This window comes from Melanotaenia boesemani, chromosome 13, assembly GCF_017639745.1.
Source record: "Melanotaenia boesemani isolate fMelBoe1 chromosome 13, fMelBoe1.pri, whole genome shotgun sequence".
Lineage (NCBI taxonomy): Eukaryota > Metazoa > Chordata > Actinopteri > Atheriniformes > Melanotaeniidae > Melanotaenia > Melanotaenia boesemani.
Window position 1 is genome coordinate 12,994,277 of NC_055694.1, and position 22,162 is coordinate 13,016,438.

At 38.0% G+C, this 22,162-nt stretch overlaps 1 protein-coding gene across 1 annotated transcript in view; it reads right to left on the reverse strand.

Annotated features, from left to right (window-relative positions):
* b4galt5 (UDP-Gal:betaGlcNAc beta 1,4- galactosyltransferase, polypeptide 5) overlaps nucleotides 1-22,162 on the reverse strand; it is a 29,697-nt gene that overhangs the window by 4,931 nt on the left and 2,604 nt on the right. The window contains exons 2-8 of the mRNA XM_042004012.1: nucleotides 3,687-3,806; nucleotides 3,342-3,455; nucleotides 2,812-2,939; nucleotides 1,409-1,525; nucleotides 1,036-1,223; nucleotides 823-945; nucleotides 255-356 (exon numbers count right to left, since the gene is read on the reverse strand). Coding sequence (XP_041859946.1) covers nucleotides 255-356; nucleotides 823-945; nucleotides 1,036-1,223; nucleotides 1,409-1,525; nucleotides 2,812-2,939; nucleotides 3,342-3,455; nucleotides 3,687-3,806 — 892 coding nt within the window. The remainder of the gene's footprint in view (nucleotides 1-254; nucleotides 357-822; nucleotides 946-1,035; nucleotides 1,224-1,408; nucleotides 1,526-2,811; nucleotides 2,940-3,341; nucleotides 3,456-3,686; nucleotides 3,807-22,162) is intronic.

The window sequence follows — 22,162 nt, forward strand, 5'->3', positions numbered from 1 at the left end:
CATAAATCAAAGAAACATTCATTCCTGGGGCTGTTTTAAGTCACTTAAGAATTCAGCTCTGAAGCATAGCAAGCACATCACATGCAAAGTCTTTAAGAGTTGAAATTCTCTCAAAGTCACCACCACTTTTCATGTGACTGGCTTACATCACATGAGTCTAAGCCTTGTTGCAATTATCAGCTCTCTCTTTTGACCCAAGGCTTGTGGGTGTGTTCTTGTCTGTGTGAATGAGCTGTGCATACATGTACACTGACCTTCCCAGGAACTGCACTTCCCCGCGATGGTGATGTGGAATTGACATGTAGCGTCCCTGTTCTCCATGAGGTCGACTTACTGTGTAATTGGCAAACTGCACCCTGCACAAATATATTTAATGTTTTTTAATACACTGTGTATAGAATTAGGAACAGGAGGTATTGCACTTGTTTATATAAAAGAAGTTCTCTCATATTACAAGCTGTTAATAAAATGCTTTCACTTGCAATCACAGAAACTGCATACAAAGGGGACTCCATATTACAGGCGGAAACAAATGCAGAAGGAAGTCAGTTAGTGTGGGGAATATATTGAGAGACCTGTATGGGTGCAGCTGCCTGGGAGCTGTGTAGGGGGGTGGGGGGGGGGGGGGTGGAATGCTGTGAGGCAATGGCAAATGGAGGGAAAAAAAAAAAAAACTAAATACAAAAGCCTGCTATGTGCCAACTGGCCTAACTCATCTCGTGAGTACGCCTAAAGTCAACAATGCAGTCAGCCTCGTGCTGCAGCTCTGTCAGGCAGACCACTGGCTGTGTGTGTGTGTGTGTGTGTGTGTGCTCCCCTTACCTGTTCCAGAGGTCATCGTCCTCTCCTCCCCAGCCCCAGAATGCATTAGGAAATCCATTAATCTTTTCGAACTGCTTCACCGTCAGGCCACTGACACCACCAAAGAACTCATTATATGGAAGCCTTGGAGGGACAGTTGCACATATCGCAGTCATTTTCAGTAAGAAAACCTTTACTGCTAATTCTTGACAGAAAGACAGAATGGGGACTCACATGTAGGAGTACTTGTCGAGTTTGACCGCAAAATGTCGTGGCATGCCTGTACAGCCGTAGTAGTTCCTGTCGTTCTCCATGAGGTGGTCCACATCATGGAAAATCAGACAGTCCCAGTCCAGGTCTTTCATAGCCGCCTTGTAGCCCACATTAAACAACATGGCTCGATTAAATGGCTCTGTACCCGTCTATGTAGAAAAAAAACATACTTTGATTTTCCTTATTTCGTAGGTTGCTGTTCTTGCTGTTACCTTGTGATGTACCTGTGATGGTATTTATGAAATTAAATGTTGGGGGGGGGGGGGGAGTATGGGGGGGGGGGGGGGGGGGGGGGGGGGGGGGGGTTTCTGGAAATAGTTGTTTGTGTGCATACCTGCTCTATGACATAAAAGGCAAACTGGAGTTTCTGCTTCTGCAGTACTGGCACCAGGTGTCTCAGGAGGATGGGCAAGTGTTCGTGTCTGTTCCTAAATGGAACTAGGATTGCCACCTAGGGACAAGAAACATAGGAAAATACAAAAATATGTTAAATTAAATGCAGATATAAGTATAGTAATAGGCTTACTGTTTATTCAAAGCAGATGTTCTTTTATGATCTCTTAGAAGTGGTTAAATGGGAAAATGACAGCAGCATTACCCAGTAACAGCTATTACCATAAACGTCACCCATCACCCAATGAGATCTGACCACCATCAATCACAGCAGCACTGAGGCACTAAATATGAGAGTCATTCATTTTTCCCAGTGGAATGGCAAATAAAATGGTGGCTATTCTTTCATACAAAACAAAAAGAACAACAGTGGCAGTGCTATGGGAACGAAAAGAAAACAATAAGCAGCTAAAAGATTCAGAGAACAAACTCAGTCTCTTGAGACAGATAGATGGAAGACAAAAAAAACAGATAAGTCACGTATATGTAGTGCAGGTTCGTTCAGAAATGTGTCTCAAAAGTGCAGAGAAAACATGATATTTCTTCCATCCCAGAATAATCAGGAAAGGCTCTAACAGCATCATACAGATTATTCTTTTCATTTTATCAATTTGATAATATGGCGATGAATCACTAAAAACAACAACAGTAACAACAAAAAACCACTATTACATACCATTTGTTATATTAGAAAGTTGCTTCTGTAACTTATCTTACTCTCAGAGAAAAATAAATGTAGAGGGCAAAACATAAAGACCTTTTAATATAAAGTAGAATAGTTAAATTATACTAAAAAAAAGCTGTCTCCAAACTGCAGTCATACAGTTGAGTCAACACACATTTAAAACACCAAACAAGTGGTTACTATGATCCTCAGAGCAGCACCATCACTTTATAGTGTTGTGCACCAAATGTATCACACTAGAAACAATGTTTATGATTATAATCTTCACTTTTATTATTTTATTTTTTTACAGAAAACGCCCAACCACAAACTCAGTGCATTTCGTAGAAATACAGCTTAAACATACTGTACAAAATTGAGTCAATAATATGCAAACAGTTGAATAGGCATGGTTTTATATGAGAGTGTGATCAGTTAAACTTAAATGAGTGGCAAGAGGAGCATAGATTCTGTACGGGCTTGACAAGAAAAATTACTATCATACATTCATAATTCTTCTTTGAGGTGGGAAGTCCTATTTAAATATCATTCCAATGTCTTCCAGACCTCTTTAATAACCTCTTTTGGCCAAACGAAGCAATCACGCACTTGCTGTTCCTCCGTAAAGTCTGCATGCTTATCAGTGCACAGTCCTTTTAACAGTCCCACATCCCACTCACCTTCCAGCGAGGTAAACAATCTTTGGGTTTCCAAAAGCCACCGGGGGCAGTGCTGAGCTCTTGCTCCAGTATGGATCTTTCCACCTCTTCCAGAGATACTTCACTCATGTTGACCTTCAACCTGCCCTCTAAGTGAGGAGGGCAAAAAAAAGGAGAGTGGGAGAAAGAAAAGTCAGAGATTGTAAACGGTAGATGATGTCATGGGAATGTGGAGGAAAGAGAAAGTGATCCATGTGTCAAAGATCAAAGCGATCTGAAGGAGGAAATGTCAAAGTCTGCAACGGTTGAGCAATCAAGCATAAATTGCCTGGGTTAACATATTCAATGCTTTATCAATCAAGGTTGAAACAAAACATGTGCTTTAAACTATTTAAGTACTCATTACTAGAACAAATATGCTTGGACACAATGAGAATGGCAACATTTTCTTAGTGGGTACTTAATTCGCCTACATTAAATGATCATGAGTCATGATCTAAGCAAAGCATTACAACTAAAGGTTTAAACTGCAACCTTAATGGTGTACTCACTCATGGAGGGCAGTCTCTCGGGGCAAACCTGTGAGGGGAAGTATGTGAAGCCCTCAGGGAGGTATGCGGTAGGAGGAGCATCACTCTCGCTGAAGTTGAATTCATAAGAATAATCTGAAATGACATGCACAAGCAGAGACATGAGATTTATTTTCCTTTGCTAACTTCTTGTTGAATCTAGCTGAATAGATCTGTATCAGTATACATATCTTTCCACTTGAACACTATAAAGACATGCATGAATGAAAAACAAATCTTGAACCATTACCATCTCTTTTCACTTAGCAACTTCTAACTTAGAACTGCATTCATGCTCAAGCATGTACAAGCATAAAGTGTATTTACCGGTTCCATTTACGCTGTAAGCTCCTCTAACCACTTGCTCCAGAACTTGAGCTCCAATGTTCTTCACATTCTCCCTGATCTGGATGCCTCTGGCTTGGACCATGAACACATATTCATTCACTGTGGACACAGGAAACAAAATGTGGACAAAACATTTTTAGCCATCTTTGTCTTCACAGACAAACCTGTAGCATATATATATATATATATATATATATATATATATATATATATATATATATATATATATATATATATATATATATATATATATACATATCACAGATTTAAGTCCTGTTTAGATCTTGTTTTTTTCTGCATGATGATAATGACATTTCCCTATATTTACTCATCAGCTACTGCAACAGAGATTATGTATTGTATTTTTGATATGTTTGTTCGAAAGGGAATAAAAGGAAAAAGAACAAATACAATGACTGAAAAAAGCACAACAAGAGGCAGATTTAAAGAGGAAACGAAACTGTGAAAGTTTTACATTTCCATATCTAAAACAAAACGAACACAAAAAATTATAAAGCTAAAAAGAAAAACAGCAGCATCTTGCCAGCCTGAATACATACTAGTTCAACAGTTCAGTAGATCTTTAGAGCTGTTAACAATGGGGATCTTTAATCAGAGAAATTTGCACATTTTTGCTCAGTGTGGGATGACCTAAATAACACTAGTTCACCTGCCAAATACAAGCAGTTCAGTGGAACAATCAGGGGGTATGTGGTCTAAATGTGAGTCAGTAAACAGGCTAAAAACCAAGGAAACCACATGTTCCAATGAGTGCATGTGTATCTGTGTTTCGGATTCAGTCATACAAGTTTCTGTTAACAAGGAGGGGAAAAAACCGGGGGGACTAAAAACAAAACAGACCCCCCCCCCCCCCCCCCCCCCCACACACACACACACACACACAACTCGCAAGTTCTAAAATATCTTCCACTTGCTTTCTTTTTTAGGAATAACACTCTAACAAAGTGCTGCTACAGAGATGGATTCCTGCTTTTGTGAGTCTGTATCCAACTGCACAATCACTGGCCATTAATTCAATCATCATTTATCTTAAAGCAATTCCAATATGATCCACCATCTCAGATATAGTAGATGTGCATCTGAGAGCACGGTGTGTGTAAGTATAATACCGCTGAGCTAGAAATCCAAGGGATGTGATTTGTCATTAGTAATTGTATTACAGTTTCCATCACATTTATCTTATTTTATACAAACTGCCAGGCTTGCAGGACTAGAGACTAGTGGCTAAGCGGTAACTGAAATCAATGTTCTCGTTTCACCTCTGAAGCACGCAAATAAGATCCAGCAAATCAGCAAAAGATGATGATGATAAAAAAGAGAACTACAGAGCAGATCCTGATCTCTCCAGCATGCACACAGATACACACTAACTCACACACACAAACTTGCTGATGCCCTTCTGAGACACCATATGATGGGAAAATGCTCAGAGGCTTCTGGAGTGCGACCCAGTGCAGGCACAGACAATTTCTGACATGTCTCGTTCCCATCCCTGCCAAGCATATGGAGATTTGTATTTTATCCTACCAGGGCACATCCAACCTACATACAGTAGATAATGTGTACTTAGAGGCCAGATCCTTACCACAGCACATCAACATTTGCAAAGTGTAACAAATCAGAATCCAAGTATGTGGGTTACTGTCAAATGTCTTAAGATATTTTGATTTCACTTTCCAAAAAGTCAATGTTGTTTCATTCAAGAGGTATTATACTATGAAATGCAAGCTAAAGTGGCACAGAGACTGAATCTGACCACATTTGATCTTCTGTATAACAAGGCAGCAGGCACAGAATTCCTCTCACATTAAGCATACTCTCCAGACTCCAGAGTAGTGGCTAATGCTGAGGTATTCGAGGCAACAAACTGTGACAAATGCAACTAGACACTGGAGACATGGACTTTGGAGGAAACGAACATAAGAGGTTACAATGTAAGCAACGGGAGACATTGAACAGCCTTGTCTTGAACAGCTCTCATAGAACATCAGAACATGTTGTCCACATGCCAAGCCCTGCCCACTGCCCCTTGCATCTCTCTTTTTTCTCCACATTATTGTCACTTTCCACTTATCTGTTCCTCCCTCCATCTCCCTCTTCCTTTTTCTGTGCTGTTTTCTCTGTTTAAAGTGCTTTGTGTCAAATCAGTTTGTTCTATCGCTTAGGTAAATAATGGGAATGATGGATTGCAGGTTCAGCTCCAGGCACAGACCCTGCCTGATACTGTGCTACACGGAGGTTAATAAAAAAACAAAAAACAAAGACAAGGCCAAACAAACAAGTAAAAACACACACGCACATTACACACACTATTCCTTCCACCACAACGTTTCCTCTGAAAGGCAATTAAGTCCACATTGATAGCTCAGCAGTAGGAGGTGATTGGTCCTGCTGGCTTCCTGATAAGAGCTGAAATGTAGTGGACAGTAAATAGGCCATTAGCCCTAGTATTATCAGTATACCGCTTACAATTAACAACCACTGCTGTAATTCATATATATCAATCTGCTGAGATTGTTGGAATTTTTATACAATGTCAAAGCAACCTGATTATTAGCTCTCAGCTAGGGGATCAAGCATGTTATTACTGCTTTTGATCCTCTGTAAATAAGGCAGAGAAATCAAGTAGATCAATACTAACAGATAGCAGTAGGGCTGGGCAATATATCGAGATTTTTAAATATATCAAGACTTTATCAGACGCAATATAGAAGGAGGGAATATCGTTTATATCGAGATAGCTTGTTTTTAGTTAAAAGCATCTGTTTTTTGCATTTTGCACAACTGTATTTTTGTTATGGTCATTGGAAAGTATTTTCATAGGTTTTGTTTTAGGAGCATTTAATTTAATATAAAGGTACTTTCATTTCAGTCAGCTGTGCTGCTGATCCTTAATAAAAGTATATTTAGCACTGAAAGCTGTAAATTAGAACTGTATCTTTGATTACTTTGGTTACAAAAAAAAAAAGAAAGAAATTGAGATATAAATCGTATACCGTGATTCAGGTAAAAAATATCGAGATATAAGATTTGGTTTATATTGCCCTGCCCTTGATAGCAGTTTCAGTACCAAACAAACCATAATCATTAGGGATTTCACTTTTGTCTCCAACAAATTTAATGAATGTAGGTCAACATTTTCTCACCCTTCTCTGTTTCCTGTGCCAGGAAAGATGGTTTTGTCAGTTAGTGTGATTGAAAGAGATACACATGTAGTCAACCTCAGTTTGCATCCTGTCTGCATGCAGCAGTCATTTAAATGAACTAATGCCCTTTAATACAACATTTTGTGGTTTTGTAACTCAGTTCAATACTGCTTCACTGTTGAGCATTACCAGAGAATTTCAGTCATTTGAGTACTACGTTTGTGAGATATTCCAGCTAAGTCTCATGCTGAGGAACAAAAAACAAAAAACAAAAAACACAGGAAGTAAGTCTTTCCTGGGGAAATTTAAGTACTATCTTTATGAAATATTCCAGCTAAGTCTTATGTCAAGGAAGTTAAAAAAAAAAGAATGAAACCATACAGAAAATAAGTCTTTCCTGGGGAAATTCTTTGCTCTAAGCACAGTATGTTCATTTTGTTTAATAGATTCCTTCTAATTTAAGGCAGGAAGTCTGAAGAGTCCTGGTTTTTAGAAAAGTTTGACTTGCTGATAAGATATTACTTGTTCTACACATTCAGTAACACTGGCATTCATGCTGACAGGGCCAACTTCTGTTTACGTAAGCCAGCAGCATTGTGTATGCTTTTGCTGGTAAAAGTTTGGGTCCAGATACAGATATTTAAGAAAAAAAAAATTTTTATTCAAAAGTAGAACTTACCTAAACATTACAGCAGGAACATCTTCTTTCGTACATGCCCTGATAGTTTGGATGTGTTTTGGCATTAAAAGGTAATTTCCCCATGTGCCACGTCATGCATAATCATCATAATGAAATGTTGCAACAACAAAGGTGTATTATTGAACTGTGCTAACAGGGCTCGGCTTGGGTCAAAATGATCTGAAGCTTAACTTTTAAACTTTTTTGCATAATGTCAAACACACTAGCTTTTGACATACCAACCTCAGATCTGCAATGACTGCGCTGCTCACTGCACTTTACATTTTGTACGTTCATATGAACTGATATTTTTTGTGACCTACTGCTACTGGGTTCATTTCTTTTCCTCTTGTTGACACATACGCCTGCTAGAATAGATGACAAGCGGCAAGGGAGAGGCAAATTTCTTTAATGGACGAGGAAATGTTGGCAGGAATAGGCCTCACCTTAAAATGTCACAGACCTGTCAGAATGACAGAGATTTATTCAGCCATTAATCATTTCTGAAATAAAATAATCTTCTATGTTCTTGACAACAACACAGCCCTGTTGTGCTCATATCAGCCATGTGATCCAGGTGGGTATATATGCTGCTTTTGTCACATGGATCTAAGCGGCATATGTGCCGGGTAAGATGATAGCTCTGCCTACTTGGCGTAACGCAGGTGTGGTAATAGCTGCAATGTAGAGTGTGACAACACATTACAAGCATGATCTCTTAATAGTCTTAAATGTTAATCAATAGCCATATAAATAATAAATTATTTGTGTTTGTTAAGACAGTTTTCCCATTACGTTCAAAAAGCTAGTCAATGACTTAGCATGTAGCAGTTAATTAGCATTTATTAGGATTTGTATGCAATCAACTCAACCCCACTGGAACAAGAGGCTGAATATCTCTGAGTAAACTTGGCAACAGTTCTGGGACATCTGTTCTGCATTTTTTCATGAAATATGATAACTCTTTAGGGAATTTAGTGTTTCACAAAGTGGGATCCTAACACCACACGGAGGTCCCAAGATAATTGACAGATCATTGTAAAAAAAAAACAAAAAAAGAAACAACAACAGATATATATATATATATATATATATATATATATATATATATATATATATGAAAAAAAATAATCTTTGCAATTAATGTGTTAATTTTTTAATGCATTAATGCATGAACAACAAAGTTATTTCTCATGTCATATCAAAAATTCCAATTTTGGGCATGTAGGTGCCTTGTTGAATCCACTTTATCCTTCTTATTCATTAATTGTTCTATATTTTTCAAGCCTTAGGTTTAGAATTTTTATCACCTAGTGTTCGAGGAACAAAATTATTACGGGTTTTATTTTCTAAATCTGCATTTAGCCCTATCCCAGCGAGAGAAGCTGATTTTCAGCATACAGGTGCTTTGTCACAGCTGTTAACATAAGACACCAAAAACCACTTTATGATCATGAACGCTAAAGTTTAATATTGGCTATTAAAGCCATCCTTAAAACTGAGTACAAATAACCTCGTACATCATTTAGTCAACTGTGGATATGAAGTTGGAATCAAGCAGCCATTATTTTTAGGTTGAGATAGGGGATGCCATCAGCAAATAGTGTTTTGCATGCACAGACCTTGCGTACTGACCTTTATGATCGTGTTTCATGCAAAAACTGTTGGACTAACCTTTCAAATAATTCCTCAGTCCAAATGTTAAGTCAGTGTAAAATGCTAAAAAAATCTTCCTACTGCCAGTTAAAAACAAAAATGATCATGATTTCTGCTCATATATAGTTTTTACACCCACTACAACTTCACAAAATTAACTCAAAAAGTGAATATTGTTATGTAATTTGGATTTTTGATATTTACTAACTCATCTTGATATTACATTTTAATCATATCTGCTTAAGGAGCTTAATGCTGGCTCATCTTATTTAGGTTATTTAAGAGAAGAACCCAGATAAGAGGAGCCGATATCACACTCCTTAAGCAGATATGATTAAAATATACATAATATTAAAATGAGTAAAAAATCTTAATTCCATCACAGTGTTGAAAGTGCTTTAATTGTTTTTCTTTATTAAATGGAAAAGGAGAAGTAAGCAGATGTTTTAGCTCAGCAGATTTTGGCACCAAATGGGCTTGTTAATAAGCAGATCTTCTTACACATAGACAAGGCTGCCTGTAAGATTCCTTGATCAGTACAAAAATGTAGCTGCAATGTGCAGGTAGTGTATCAGCATTCCAGAGTATGGATTTTTATCTCTTATCTTGTTTGTTGAAAGTGTAATTCAATTTCTCTAGGTAAGATTTATTTTCCATCTTTTCAGGTCTCACTTTAACCACTAAATTTGACCATGTAGACCAACATGTTAGCAAAACTTATTCACAAAGTGGCGTTCTCATCTCATTGAAAGTTTGTACATTTTCTAAAACCAAGTATCAACTAGTGTTGATGGATTTAAATTAGCATCATCATGGGTATTAGATCAGGATTTTTTCATGCTTTGTTACTCTAACACTGGATCAATGATGATGTATCAACACAAATATTTCTGAGTATTTGGCAGCCATAACAAAGACCATCTGTGCAGTTCTAAATGTCATTTTGGCCTGTTTTCTAAAGTAGACATGAGCACAAGCAGCTGATAATGAGGACAATAATGGTCCACTGCAAGTTTTGGTCACATGACAATCAGTCATAAAGTGAATCATGAGGTTTCCTCCCTCAGACCCACAGCTGCACCGCATGAACACACACACACACACACGCACACACACACACACACACTTCCTCATTACATCCAAAGTGGCCAAGTATAATAGTGTGTGTGGAACGATAATGACAGGAAAACCACTGTCAGTGCACTGGCCAGAACCCTCATGTGCACAGGAATCCAAAAATGTTCCCAACAGCTCCGTTCCTCAAAACGGACAGAAAGACAAACAGACATGATGGCTGAAAGACAAGAAACAGGAAAATGAAAAAGAAAAAAAAAAAAAAAGCAGGAAGGATACGACTTCCAGAGCAGAAGTCTTTTTGACAAGAAGAGAACTCTTCATTTACCACAACATAAATGACGTCAGCTCTTATCACAGCTCCTGGCAGGCTGCCCACTTCCTAAGAGCTACTAAACTACTTGCACTCCCCATTCCCTCTTGTCTGTTTGCCACTTTCTCATGGGCAGTCAATTTCATTCATTCAATCATGGTTCTACATCTCTGTAATGTTGCCCTCCTTTGATTTCTCCCTGCTCCTATGTGGTGTTTAACACCTGCTTAGTAATTAATAATGAAAGAATCAGCAGGTTTTTAGTCCCATTACATTTTCTTTCACTGTTATTACAAAAACAGGAAATCTATTATAGATGTACACCTGTCACTTCTTACACTTCCATGTCAAAGACAGCAAAACAGTAAAGTGAGCAAGCAAAAAATTTCATAACTGTACATACTGTACTTCCCTAAACTAATTTAGTCACAAACTACAGTTACAAAATACAACTGTAACCACCCAGAAATACACACACCCACAGTCATATTATCAAGGTCCTCATTAAATCCACAATAAAGATTTAATCTTAAGGGATTACATCATGCAGGGTTACATTATTAAACAATTTCCATTACCAAAGATCAGCAATAAAACTGCAGGAGTTAACAGTGATGTGGGTGTGATTGTACAGGTATATACGGGGGAAAAAACTTACTGTGTCACTACAAAGACTTAATCCAGGAATGTTCATCTGCGCACAGTATGAAACCTTAATGCATCTTAACAAGTTTAAAGTCCATTTGTAAAACAATGAGAGAATTTTGGTATTATTATTGATTTTCAGCTCTTACCTAGCAAATTTATTTAATAAGAACACAAATCATAATATTGAAGTTAGTGTCTTTCTAACCAATTTCACTAAGTAAATTCCATAACATTAAGTTATCAAAAGTCAAAATAAAAAATTGCTTTTAATGTAAAACACCAACTCTCAGAAGACAGGTGTATCCTACAACTAGTAGAATTAGACTGGATCCTCCAGGCTGTGATCCACCACAGTTTCTTTTAAATCACAAGTCTCTAAAATAATCATACTTGTTTACTACTTTTGACTTGCCTATGGACGTCAACACTAACTTTAAGCAGCCAACTGTCTTAACAATAGGTAAAACCAACAAAAGCCGATAAAAACCAGAATCAAGTGCAGTCACTTAAGTTGCCTCAAAAGCTGAGTGCTGGTGGTTTTTTTTTAACCCGTATAATGAGGGGCTTTAGTGACTGAAACCAACATATCTGAAAAACTGAACCCAGCTACTTTGGTTAAGACAGTACGAGAATAAAAATGGGCATAATGAGGGAAAATTAATAAATTAAAAGTGAAATGTACACAAGTAAAAAATAACATTACCTTATTAGAACAGGAAATATATTGAAGACTGAAAAAAAAAGTTCTAAAAGTGGCCCTCTTTATGATGATGCAGTTAACCGGTAAGTTCTTTTTAAGAGGTACAAAGCTAACTGAACTTTATTATTCTTGGCCACAAGATGAAAAGTTTCCGTGTCCAAGCAAGAGAAAGTTATAGTTCTTTCTTCACCTCTGAGCTTTACAGGTTGTGCAGTAATGTTCCCGTAAATCAAGGACACAGACTAACTTGATTTCCCAACACAGATTAAAGTGTCTCAGTTTAGAGATGCAAAGTTACCTTTTAATAGAGAAGTGCGGCTTATGTGGAATGTTGGACTTTTCTCTCAGATAATCTAGTTTATCAAAGGTAGTAGAAGAAAGGTGGCTCTGATAACACTGTATTGAAAGATCTACTGTGTGTGTTGTGCAATTGGAAAGTCCATGCAATGGAAAATTTATTATAAAAAAAAAAGGGGGCAGGGTGTCTTTCCAAAAATAGCATGCAACACTAAGACATCGTATATATTAACATATGCCAGCAGGAGCAACATGAGGTATAGTATGAGTTCATTATTTGTCTTGCACTAGTCCCTCTGTCCCTCCATCTGCTCTGTTGTCCCAAATGTGTGTGTGTGTGTGTGTGTGTGTGCACATATCAGCTTGTTTGTGTGCATGTGTGATGCTCCCCTGAGTGCCTGATGTCTGCTGAGCCACTGCATGGCAAAGAAACACAGGGACCAGACCTAGAGAGGAGAATTACATAAACAGCACAGCGGTGCCAGAACTCCCTGTTTTCATTCTGCTGCAAGCAAATACTGGAAAACAGATCTGAGGGAAAGAAAGTGAGAGATGAAGAGAGGAAGACACAGATTTTGTATACATATGTACACATGAGCTTCAGGGAAGGAGAAACAGAGACCTTCTTTTTTATTATATTTACAGTCTTTTTATTTATTTGATTGCTAGATGAAAAGGAGGATGCAAGCAGGAATACAGGGGTTATTTCTGGAAATGTCGACTCATTCATGTTTATAAAGGGAACTAACTTTGCTCTAGAAAAAAGGTCTTAGAGCACGGATGAAGATAAGGCTGTTATTGTAAGATGCATGAGTGCAGCAAAGCAAAGTGAGACGAGCAAAAACGATCACGAATGAGAAGTCAAAGAAAAGCGATCTCTATGCGCAAAGTTTTAAGAAATGTCAAAATGGTGGCGCTAGCAGGGCATCATCTGTCACAGCAGATCACAACACTAGAAATGAACCGTCTCTGTTTACAGGCATGCCTGTTAAAATTATTGTTAAGTGCATTACTGTTCATGCCATGTTTGTGGCTTTAATTAGATTTTTTGGAAAACCTGTGAAACTCTGTTTCAGGACAGAATAAAAACAATGTGGCAGTATGAGCTGAACTATCCTCTGCTTCTCTGGATGTTTGGGTCGATTCCTTATCTGATAGGCAGGCAGCCATCTTAACCATTTTAGTGCCAAGTCATTGTTCTCAGGTTGATGGTTTACAGCAAAAACATACTCTGGAAATAGATTTTATGCACACCTTGCACAAACACCAAACAGTGGAAGTTAATGGCTAAAAAGACTTCATCTGGAATGCGTGAAGACCAAAGTTTAAAGAGGTATAAAAAAACAGCCTATCAAAAACATTTAAGAAACTTAGTGGTTATAGCATAATAACAGTAGTTCACGGCTTTCAGGTTCAATTTTGCCAAATGATTGGTTGCCATGTTCGACCAGACAGTCATGGCTGCATTCTGGGACACTGATGAAGGGAAGCAGCCGTGCTTACACGGGCATATTTCATTGATCCCACTTAAATGATTCTCATTAGATTACAACTAAACTGACTGAACTACTGGACAACTCTGACTAATTTGTTATTGAAGGTAGAACTTGTAAGAACTGTGTGGTAGAGATAGTTTTCCATTACTCACTTCCATCATCCCCTCCCTCCCACTTTCCTCGTCTGCCCACTCTCCATGTCGAAGTGGTTGCACTGCAGTGCATGCAGCACTTGAAGGAGATCAGAAGCTGCGGGGTTTACCACATCTGAGCAGCTTCTGCCTAATACTATTACACTGCAGGTCATTAAATCAACTCAAGATTCATTTCAGTCTTCCCTCAACTTGTCCTCTGTGCTTTTTGTATAACCACACCTCTTCCCCTAATTTTAGAAGCCAACCCAGCCTGTTGTCCTTTCTCATCTTATCTCTGATAACAAAACAGAGTGCTTGTCTTTGCTGAGGCAAGTTAAAGTCCATAAATGCACAAAGCATATAGGACTGTCTAGGTTCAGTTACAGGATTTCCAATAAGCAAGGCTGTTGAGGTCTTGGTAAGCCAGCCACTGTGCGTACTGGCTCATTCTTGTTGCATATCTCTGCCGCTCCCTTTTGCCCATTTCCGTCTGCTTTTATATTTGGCAACTGTCCAAAACATTCCTGAGTTATTGCAGCAGCTTAGTGTTCTGAGCGCACAGAGGACAAATACAGTCAGGTACACCCAATAAGCACAATTCCACAGAAATGCCACAATGATGACTACCTTTCCCCAACCCATCCCCTCCCCCAGTCTGCTCATAACTACAAATACACATGCATACCATAATGGCCATTCTCTCCTACTTGCTCTATTTCCCTATTCCCTCCAGCAGAAAGATGAGGTCTCTTCACAGCTGGAGGTTACTCCTGTTGACTGAACAAATGGGCCAGAGCAAGCAGCTAGTGTACAACACTGTCACATTAGCTACATACCATAGGGAAAGGCATAGAAAAAAATTTAAAATAAAAGAATAAAAAATACCCCACACGCATGCCTTTCCCTATAGATTACAACACAACCCTCTGCAAAGACTTATAGCATAGCTGCTGTGTTGTAACACTTATCACAAGGAGCACTGTGGTTTTAGTAGACACCTCATCACTTTGAGACACCATTATATAATCTGGCTAATTACATCAATGCTAAATTAAAGCCATGATCTGTTAATTAAAACATAAGGGCAAAATGACTACGCTTCGGAAAACATCAGGGCATTTAAAAAATTAAGGACTTGTCTGTACTGTGTTACACTGTATGTGCCGAATGAAATATCTAAATATATTAATTAGAAGATGGTAGGAAATACAAGATGATGTCAATGCATTTGATATTTTACATAAAGATTTGAGAGATTTTTTTTCTTTAATGCATTGGGGATTATGTTAACAATTCAAATTGGTCGTAAATGGATTTCACATAAATCTCTAAGCTCATTTTTTTTCTCCCCACATGAATGCATGTAATGACATGTATTCGAATGATATCTCACAGGGAAAACATGTTTTCATATTTACCTAGCTAAAGAACAATGAATGCAGAGTGAATGCCTTCCCAAGCAAAAACACTCATGAGAATCTACGCTTTTAGATTTCCCTGCAGTTTTACATAGATTGACTCTACCTGAAGATCTAAACTGGCTTTTTAACAATCTTCATTAGTAGCAAAATCAACGTATAAAAAAAGATCATGTGGTACAGTAATGTTTAATCAGCTGTTACCACAGGAGCCATCTAATCAAGGTCTTTAGTTCCTTCTATGCAGATTACATCTGCTTCCATGGCTGAGTGAGGGAATGATCAATTGTAAGAAAACATCACTTTGGAACATATATGAAGTACAATCAGGACAGATGAAAGACTGAAAGGACACGAAAACAGTAGCTCCAGATGACAGCTTTGCTGTTTGACAGATAAGTTTATGATTTAAGAAATGGAATACTGTATAGTCAGTCAGCTCTCAATCAAGTATAGTACTTTGCCTCACGGTGGAAATCCCTGCATTAACCTTGAATTTTTATTAACCAACAGATTTGTTGGTCTGCTGAGATACCATGACTGCAAGAAACTTGCTAAGAATGTACAGATTTTATCTCATAGAGCTTTTATTCAAATCAGTTCCAGAGAGGTTCTCTTTGCACAGTACAGGGCAACAAACACAATTCCAGAAACCTCTAACTGTTTCAGTTGTCATTTGGTAAAACTATTATTCAAAGCAGGCATTAAAAAAAGATGCTACAAAAGCATCTGCATTGAAAGCATCAGATTTTCTGTGGTAAACACTTATTGAGGGCTAAGAGCTCACTATAATACTCGTCTACCATCATCAGCTCACAACATCTCTCTGTCTGTGTTTGGATTGGGCCTCACAAGCAACATCACAACTGTACACCAGTTCATCACAAGTTGCAGTTGCAGACTGCTCTCGAACACATGACCAAAGTAACCATGGTGACCGTCTCAATAACAAAAGGAGGCTTAGATCAGGTCAACAAAGACTGGGAATCTCCAGGATGATTAGGTTACATAATTGATTAGTGCCTCCACACCAGACCGTAAGTCTGCCTCTGAAATGACACCTCTCTCCATCTAAGCACTGATACACCTCTAGCCTCTCAACACTCAGCTCCACCATCTGTTTGAGGTCAGATATCCAAACTATAAGGGGAAGAGGGGATTATCTTCCAGAAAACAATTCAAGAAATAAAAGTAAGATTGCTAAATATACAAGTACTCCCTCAGACTGAACTATGTCTGACCAAAAAAACAGGAACAGAAAATAATGTGAGGGAAACTGAGGTTATAAATAGAGTATTTAAGTACTGTAGAATATAACAATAGAAGAAGAAGTCAGAAATCTGTTTAAAACGAGTATTGTTTAGTGTAAGAGGAGGGAGTAGGTATATAAATGCACAGCTATCAACATAAAAAAGTAAATTAAATTTTACTGTCCCGAGACAAAGAAGAACTTGTGGTAAAACGTCATCACACATTTGGAGCTTAATGACTCCCTGACAACTGGAAACATAACAATGATGTACATTCAGAGGAAAATACATACTTTTTCAAGTTCCACCTACAAATCAACCTGCTGACTAAGACATGGTCTCACTGGTTTCTGTTGCGCTACGGTTACAGCCCCCCGTAATCCCCTTAATGTGGAATATAATAGCTCATCATAATAACTTGGTGCCATTAACCATATTGCAAGAATAATAGCCGGCCGATGAATTGCACTTTCACTCTGGGGTAAATAAAGTATTCTTCATTTAATCAACAGATTGGTATGTTTTCTCTTTATTTTTAAGTAATCAAACAAAACACTACTATTTAAAATTATTCCTAAAATAGTTGCTAGATACATTTCTTTTTTTTAAATTTAAAACTTAACAAGATCATCTACTAATATATTAATGTACAACTCTGATGCCATACTTCCCTTTTTCAGACTATAAAAAATTATAAATGGAAACAGAAAGCAAACTGTTAAAAAAAAAATATATATATATATATATATATATATATATATATGTGGAAAAAATAATGCTGTTCAATCAGGCTAGTCTTTGGATGCAAACTGCTAAGGTTTGTCTATTTATTTGTAATTGGTTAACCTCTTAAAATCCTTCAATTTCCACCTACAACAGGTTTTTATTGATAAACAAACTTGTGGACCAACTATTTTACTGGACTACTTTTACTAGAGTAGTAATAGGGCCGCTTTTGTTGGATTATTATCTGCTACTGGAGTATCAAAGATGAATTTACTGAATCTAGTTATTATTGCAGCCTTGCGTGGTATACATCAGTCAAATTTCAAGAACCTTAACTTTCCAGTGGTGTATAACCTGTGTAGGTACTTGAAATGCAAACTAGTAGTAAAATACATATGCATTTATCATGTCCCGCCCACAGGACGTCTGGTATCAATGAGTTAAACTCTACAAAACAAAAAGAAGGAACTGTGTTTTCTCCCATTAACTGGATCAGCATTACAGGAGCAGTTTCAATCTATGTAGCATTTATTAAATAGTGACTTAAGTGGAAGTAAAATCATCTAGGACTTTAGATGTGTCCTACACTTAGAAGCACTGCTTTTCATTATTAAATAGGCATACTTACACAGACGTTTTTAGTTTTCTTTACATACAAACATGTTCTACACCTTCACTGACACCCTAATTGGATGAAAACTCATCCAATTTCAGGAAGGTACTCATGACAATTTAAATGACTGAAAATAAAACCTCATGGTAGCTATCTGCATGATTTTATTAGAATTATGATCAAAGTAAATCTCCCAGCTTATACTCCGGGTTACTGCTGAGTTACGAATCCACCAAAAATAGAAACAGATGCTATGGTTTCCACTATAAGCAGGTGACCAAACAAAAAGGTGTGTTTCTTGAATGCAAACATGAACAAATGCTTAGAATTTACAGTGACTCAAAACAGTTGTGCGCTTATGTGCCCCTTTCAGGGTGACATCTTTTTCAGTGTTCTAGTTCACAGTACTGGAGTTTATAATTAACGTATTGACTATGCGCGTGCAAATGCATGCATAAATGTGTGTGTGTATAATGGGGTCTAACAGGTACACTGGTTAGAGTATCATAAGGCCAGTGGAAGGCTTTAAGAGGATTACTCGTGCCTCTGACTGACTTGGAAAGTGCAATGAACTCTCCCTCTATTGATATTTAACTAAATTCCTTTGTGAATAGTGTTCAGTCACATGGTCTTTGCCTGCATGTATGCACTTACAATACAGGGTTGTAACATCACAACAGGCAGATTTACACAGGCAGAGAAGCTCTCGATGGAAGCAGACATAACTATTTTGACATGTTTATTTAAATAATGAGGTAAGTGCTGTTCTGACCTGTCAGTGGTAGAACACAGAGAAAAGCCAGAATTATTTCAAGTTATTTTTAGTAGATGTATTAACTTCATATGGAGGTCCAATTTTAAGTGTACAGATGTTCCCAACAAGAAGAAATGCCAATGTCCAAAAGGACTGTGTCCCCAGGGGTTTGTTGTCACCCAGATCATCATGGGAACAAGAATGGCATGTTTCTGTGGTTGTACTGGCAATAAAAGGGTGTCTGTCCTCAATGTGAACAGGTCCTGAGGGGACCATGGCAACTGCAATGAAAATGTCAAACAGCAGATCTTTTAAGCACTAAAGCCAGAGTGGCTGAACTGTTAGGTGTCCAGCTTTGCATGGTTTTACTTTTATTCAGATTTACACAATTGTGCATTATTTTACAAATATATATATTTTTAAGTGAAGAAAATTAAAGCAGTCTTAATGGATTCTGTCTGAGCCAGCCTAGCACAAAGTTAATATTTCACCCTAGCTATTACCAGCCTGTGGAAATGAGCCTGAAGATGGCTGGACTGAGCTGTGCAGATGGATCAATTAAGCAGTGGTAGCCTGTGAGGACCAAGTGGTGATGGTTGTGCTACTCAAGGCTTTCAGGGCTGTGGATAAATGGCTTTATGAGTGTCAGCTAAGACATTAACACAAGTGAGACATCAGCAAAAAAGCAGCTTGCCCACCAAGCATTGATGAGTACAAGTAGTGCCATCAACAGAATCCTGTGTTTTCCACAGGCCCCTATATATATTTACTTGCTCAAAAAACAAACAAACAATATATAATTAGGTTGTAGCTTCTGCAAAGTGCTATGGTTACCACCAATAAAGCTATAAATACTGACTCCTATAAACTTCTACAACTGCAGCTAGTAGATGTTTTGAAATTAAAATCACACAAATGATGTAAAGAGTACATAAACTTCACTTATTTTATTGCATAATTCAACTTATTCATGTAGCTTTAGGTAAACACCATCATGTATTCTTCCTCAACAAATGTAATGATTTACCTCCACTGAGCCCCACAGAGGAACTCATTCCAGTCTAAGCCATAATGTGACAGATGCTTGCAAAGCTGGCCTTGTGTTGAGCATGTCACTTCCCAGTGTCAGACTGAATACCACCAAACATGAGCTATTCAGTCTTTACAAGCTTCCCTTTCATTTAAACAGCTCTGTACCTCAGACATCCCCTTTTTACTCAAATCAGAATTCAAATACTTCTGAGGAAAGGCAGCCACTCGTTGCTATGCTGGAAAGTTGGTTTGCAGGAAGTGGTTAACGCAAACAATCAGTCGTTGAGCTAAGTAGAACATCATATATGTTCCCACGCACAGTAAAGACAGTGTTCCTGCAGTAAATGTAGAATAAAAAAAACTCTGGAGAAACATATAGTTCAGAAACACACATGGGAGAAGGAAGAAAGGCTGTAGATCTTTGCCACTAAAGTCATGCCAGGGAACAAGGGCCGAGCACAAATGAAAAACATGCTATAGTCTCCACAAATTAATACTTTGAGATGGGGGTGGGGAGCTCAAGAGAACATTAGCCTTTACTCATTAAACTGTAATACTGAACTAAATTTAAGTGGAAAACTATTAAAATTAGCTTAACTAATGGCAGTCATGTCTGCAGTTGGTAACATGCTGCAGGAAAGAAAACTACAATACATTAAGATATCATCATAAGTGAACAAGAACCCTCCAATAACCTTTTTTTTAAATAAATTATACTTTCTTTTTATATGCAATTAAATACACACACACACACACACACACATACACACACACACACACACACATTAAGTTACATCATTTAAACATTGAGCCATTAACTGTCAAAACATTGCAGAAAGAAGCCGTTTTAATCTACTGACACATAGGAGTTATAGGAGTTATTATGAGTAATAATGTTGTGAAAGCATCTGTTTTATGCTCATTTCATTTGGAAATTTGCAGCTGACTTACCATGCTTTATTTGCATATTCTTAAAAGTCTTAAAACCAATAAACTATTTTCATGTTTCTAAGATGTTAACTTAGATAAGACAGTCTGCACTCTCACAACAAGGTAAGTGAACATAATAATGATACGTGTCGGTAAAATATTAGGAAGCTGTTAAGGCCAGTTCAAAGCCTTGGGAAAAAACAGAAAATATAAACACAGTCTACACCAGGCATGTCAAACTGGTCCAGCAAAGGGCCGTGTGGCTGCAGGTTTTTGTTCCAGCCAGCCAAGAGCACACAGTTTGACCAATCAGCTGTCTGAAGACTGAGATCAGTTGATTGAATCAGTCAAATCTGGTGTGCTGCTGCTTGGTTGGAACAAAAACCTGCAGCCACACGGCCCTTTGCTGGACCAGTTTGACATGCCTGGTCTACACAGACGTTAAAGGCTGGGGCCACATGTTAAGTCAATGAGTCATAGTATCCAAGCAGTGTTTGCCAAATCTCAGCATATATTGCTCAATATTTTGCGTGACAACATTCAAAAAAATTCTCAAAGTGTTGCAATGTCACCAAGCCACACCTATGAACCCACTGAGATGTATGATAAATACACCAGACGGACATAAAAACACACACAGTCACTTATGCAGGAGGATGAAGCTGTTCTCTGGTGACAGAGAGACGCACCTGCTCTCTTGTCTTTCATTCCCCGGATGTAGCGGAGTACACATGCACGTGTGTGAGTGCGTATCTGCATTCAAACCTATAAATAGAGGAAGCATCTTCCTTAGTGCTCACTCCAGTGGGATCCTCTCATGTTTTAATTAAATAAACTGTTGTAACGAGGCCCAGCTGTGCCCTGCATCCCCTGCCCGCATCAGTCAGCATCTATGCTCATGGCGACACACACTGTGGAGGCCAAGGGTGTTATATTATGCATATATAATGTTGCACATTATAGCAAGGAGACAGAAAGGCTGAGAGAGACGCAGATGGTGAAGAGGAAGAGAGAGATGGACTAAGCAGTGAAATTGGGGCATTCTGCACTGAAACCACCTGGGTATCATAGTAGGGAGCCCTGTTCAGGTGTTCGGGATGGGTTTCCCAGTGTGCAAACCAGCAGCTGGATTAATCTCTTTCTTCCGTATTTCCCCTCCTCTTCTTGTTTTAATATCTTTGGTATTAGAAATGTGGAATAATGAGACTTTCTAGATTTCCCCATGTCTAATGCTTGATTTCTCATTAAAACCTTTACAGTATGCATGAATTTAAAATCTGTTCAAGATACTGACAAATGTGAAAGGAGATGCATTCAGCTGGAGATTGTTAAATCACATGTTAAAGCTGCCTCGGAATCTTAAACGTTCTTGTTAAGTGGCATCTTTTGCTACCGTTTGACAAACTCTCTGCTCAGTGGTGCATTTCTGACCACAGCTTCTACAACCTCAACTAACAACTATGAATCAATATCACTCTTGTGAGTAAAACATTAAAACATATGACTAAATATTAGTTCCATTGTTGTTAAAGGTCCCATATTTAGCAAAATTCATTTTCTAAAAGGTT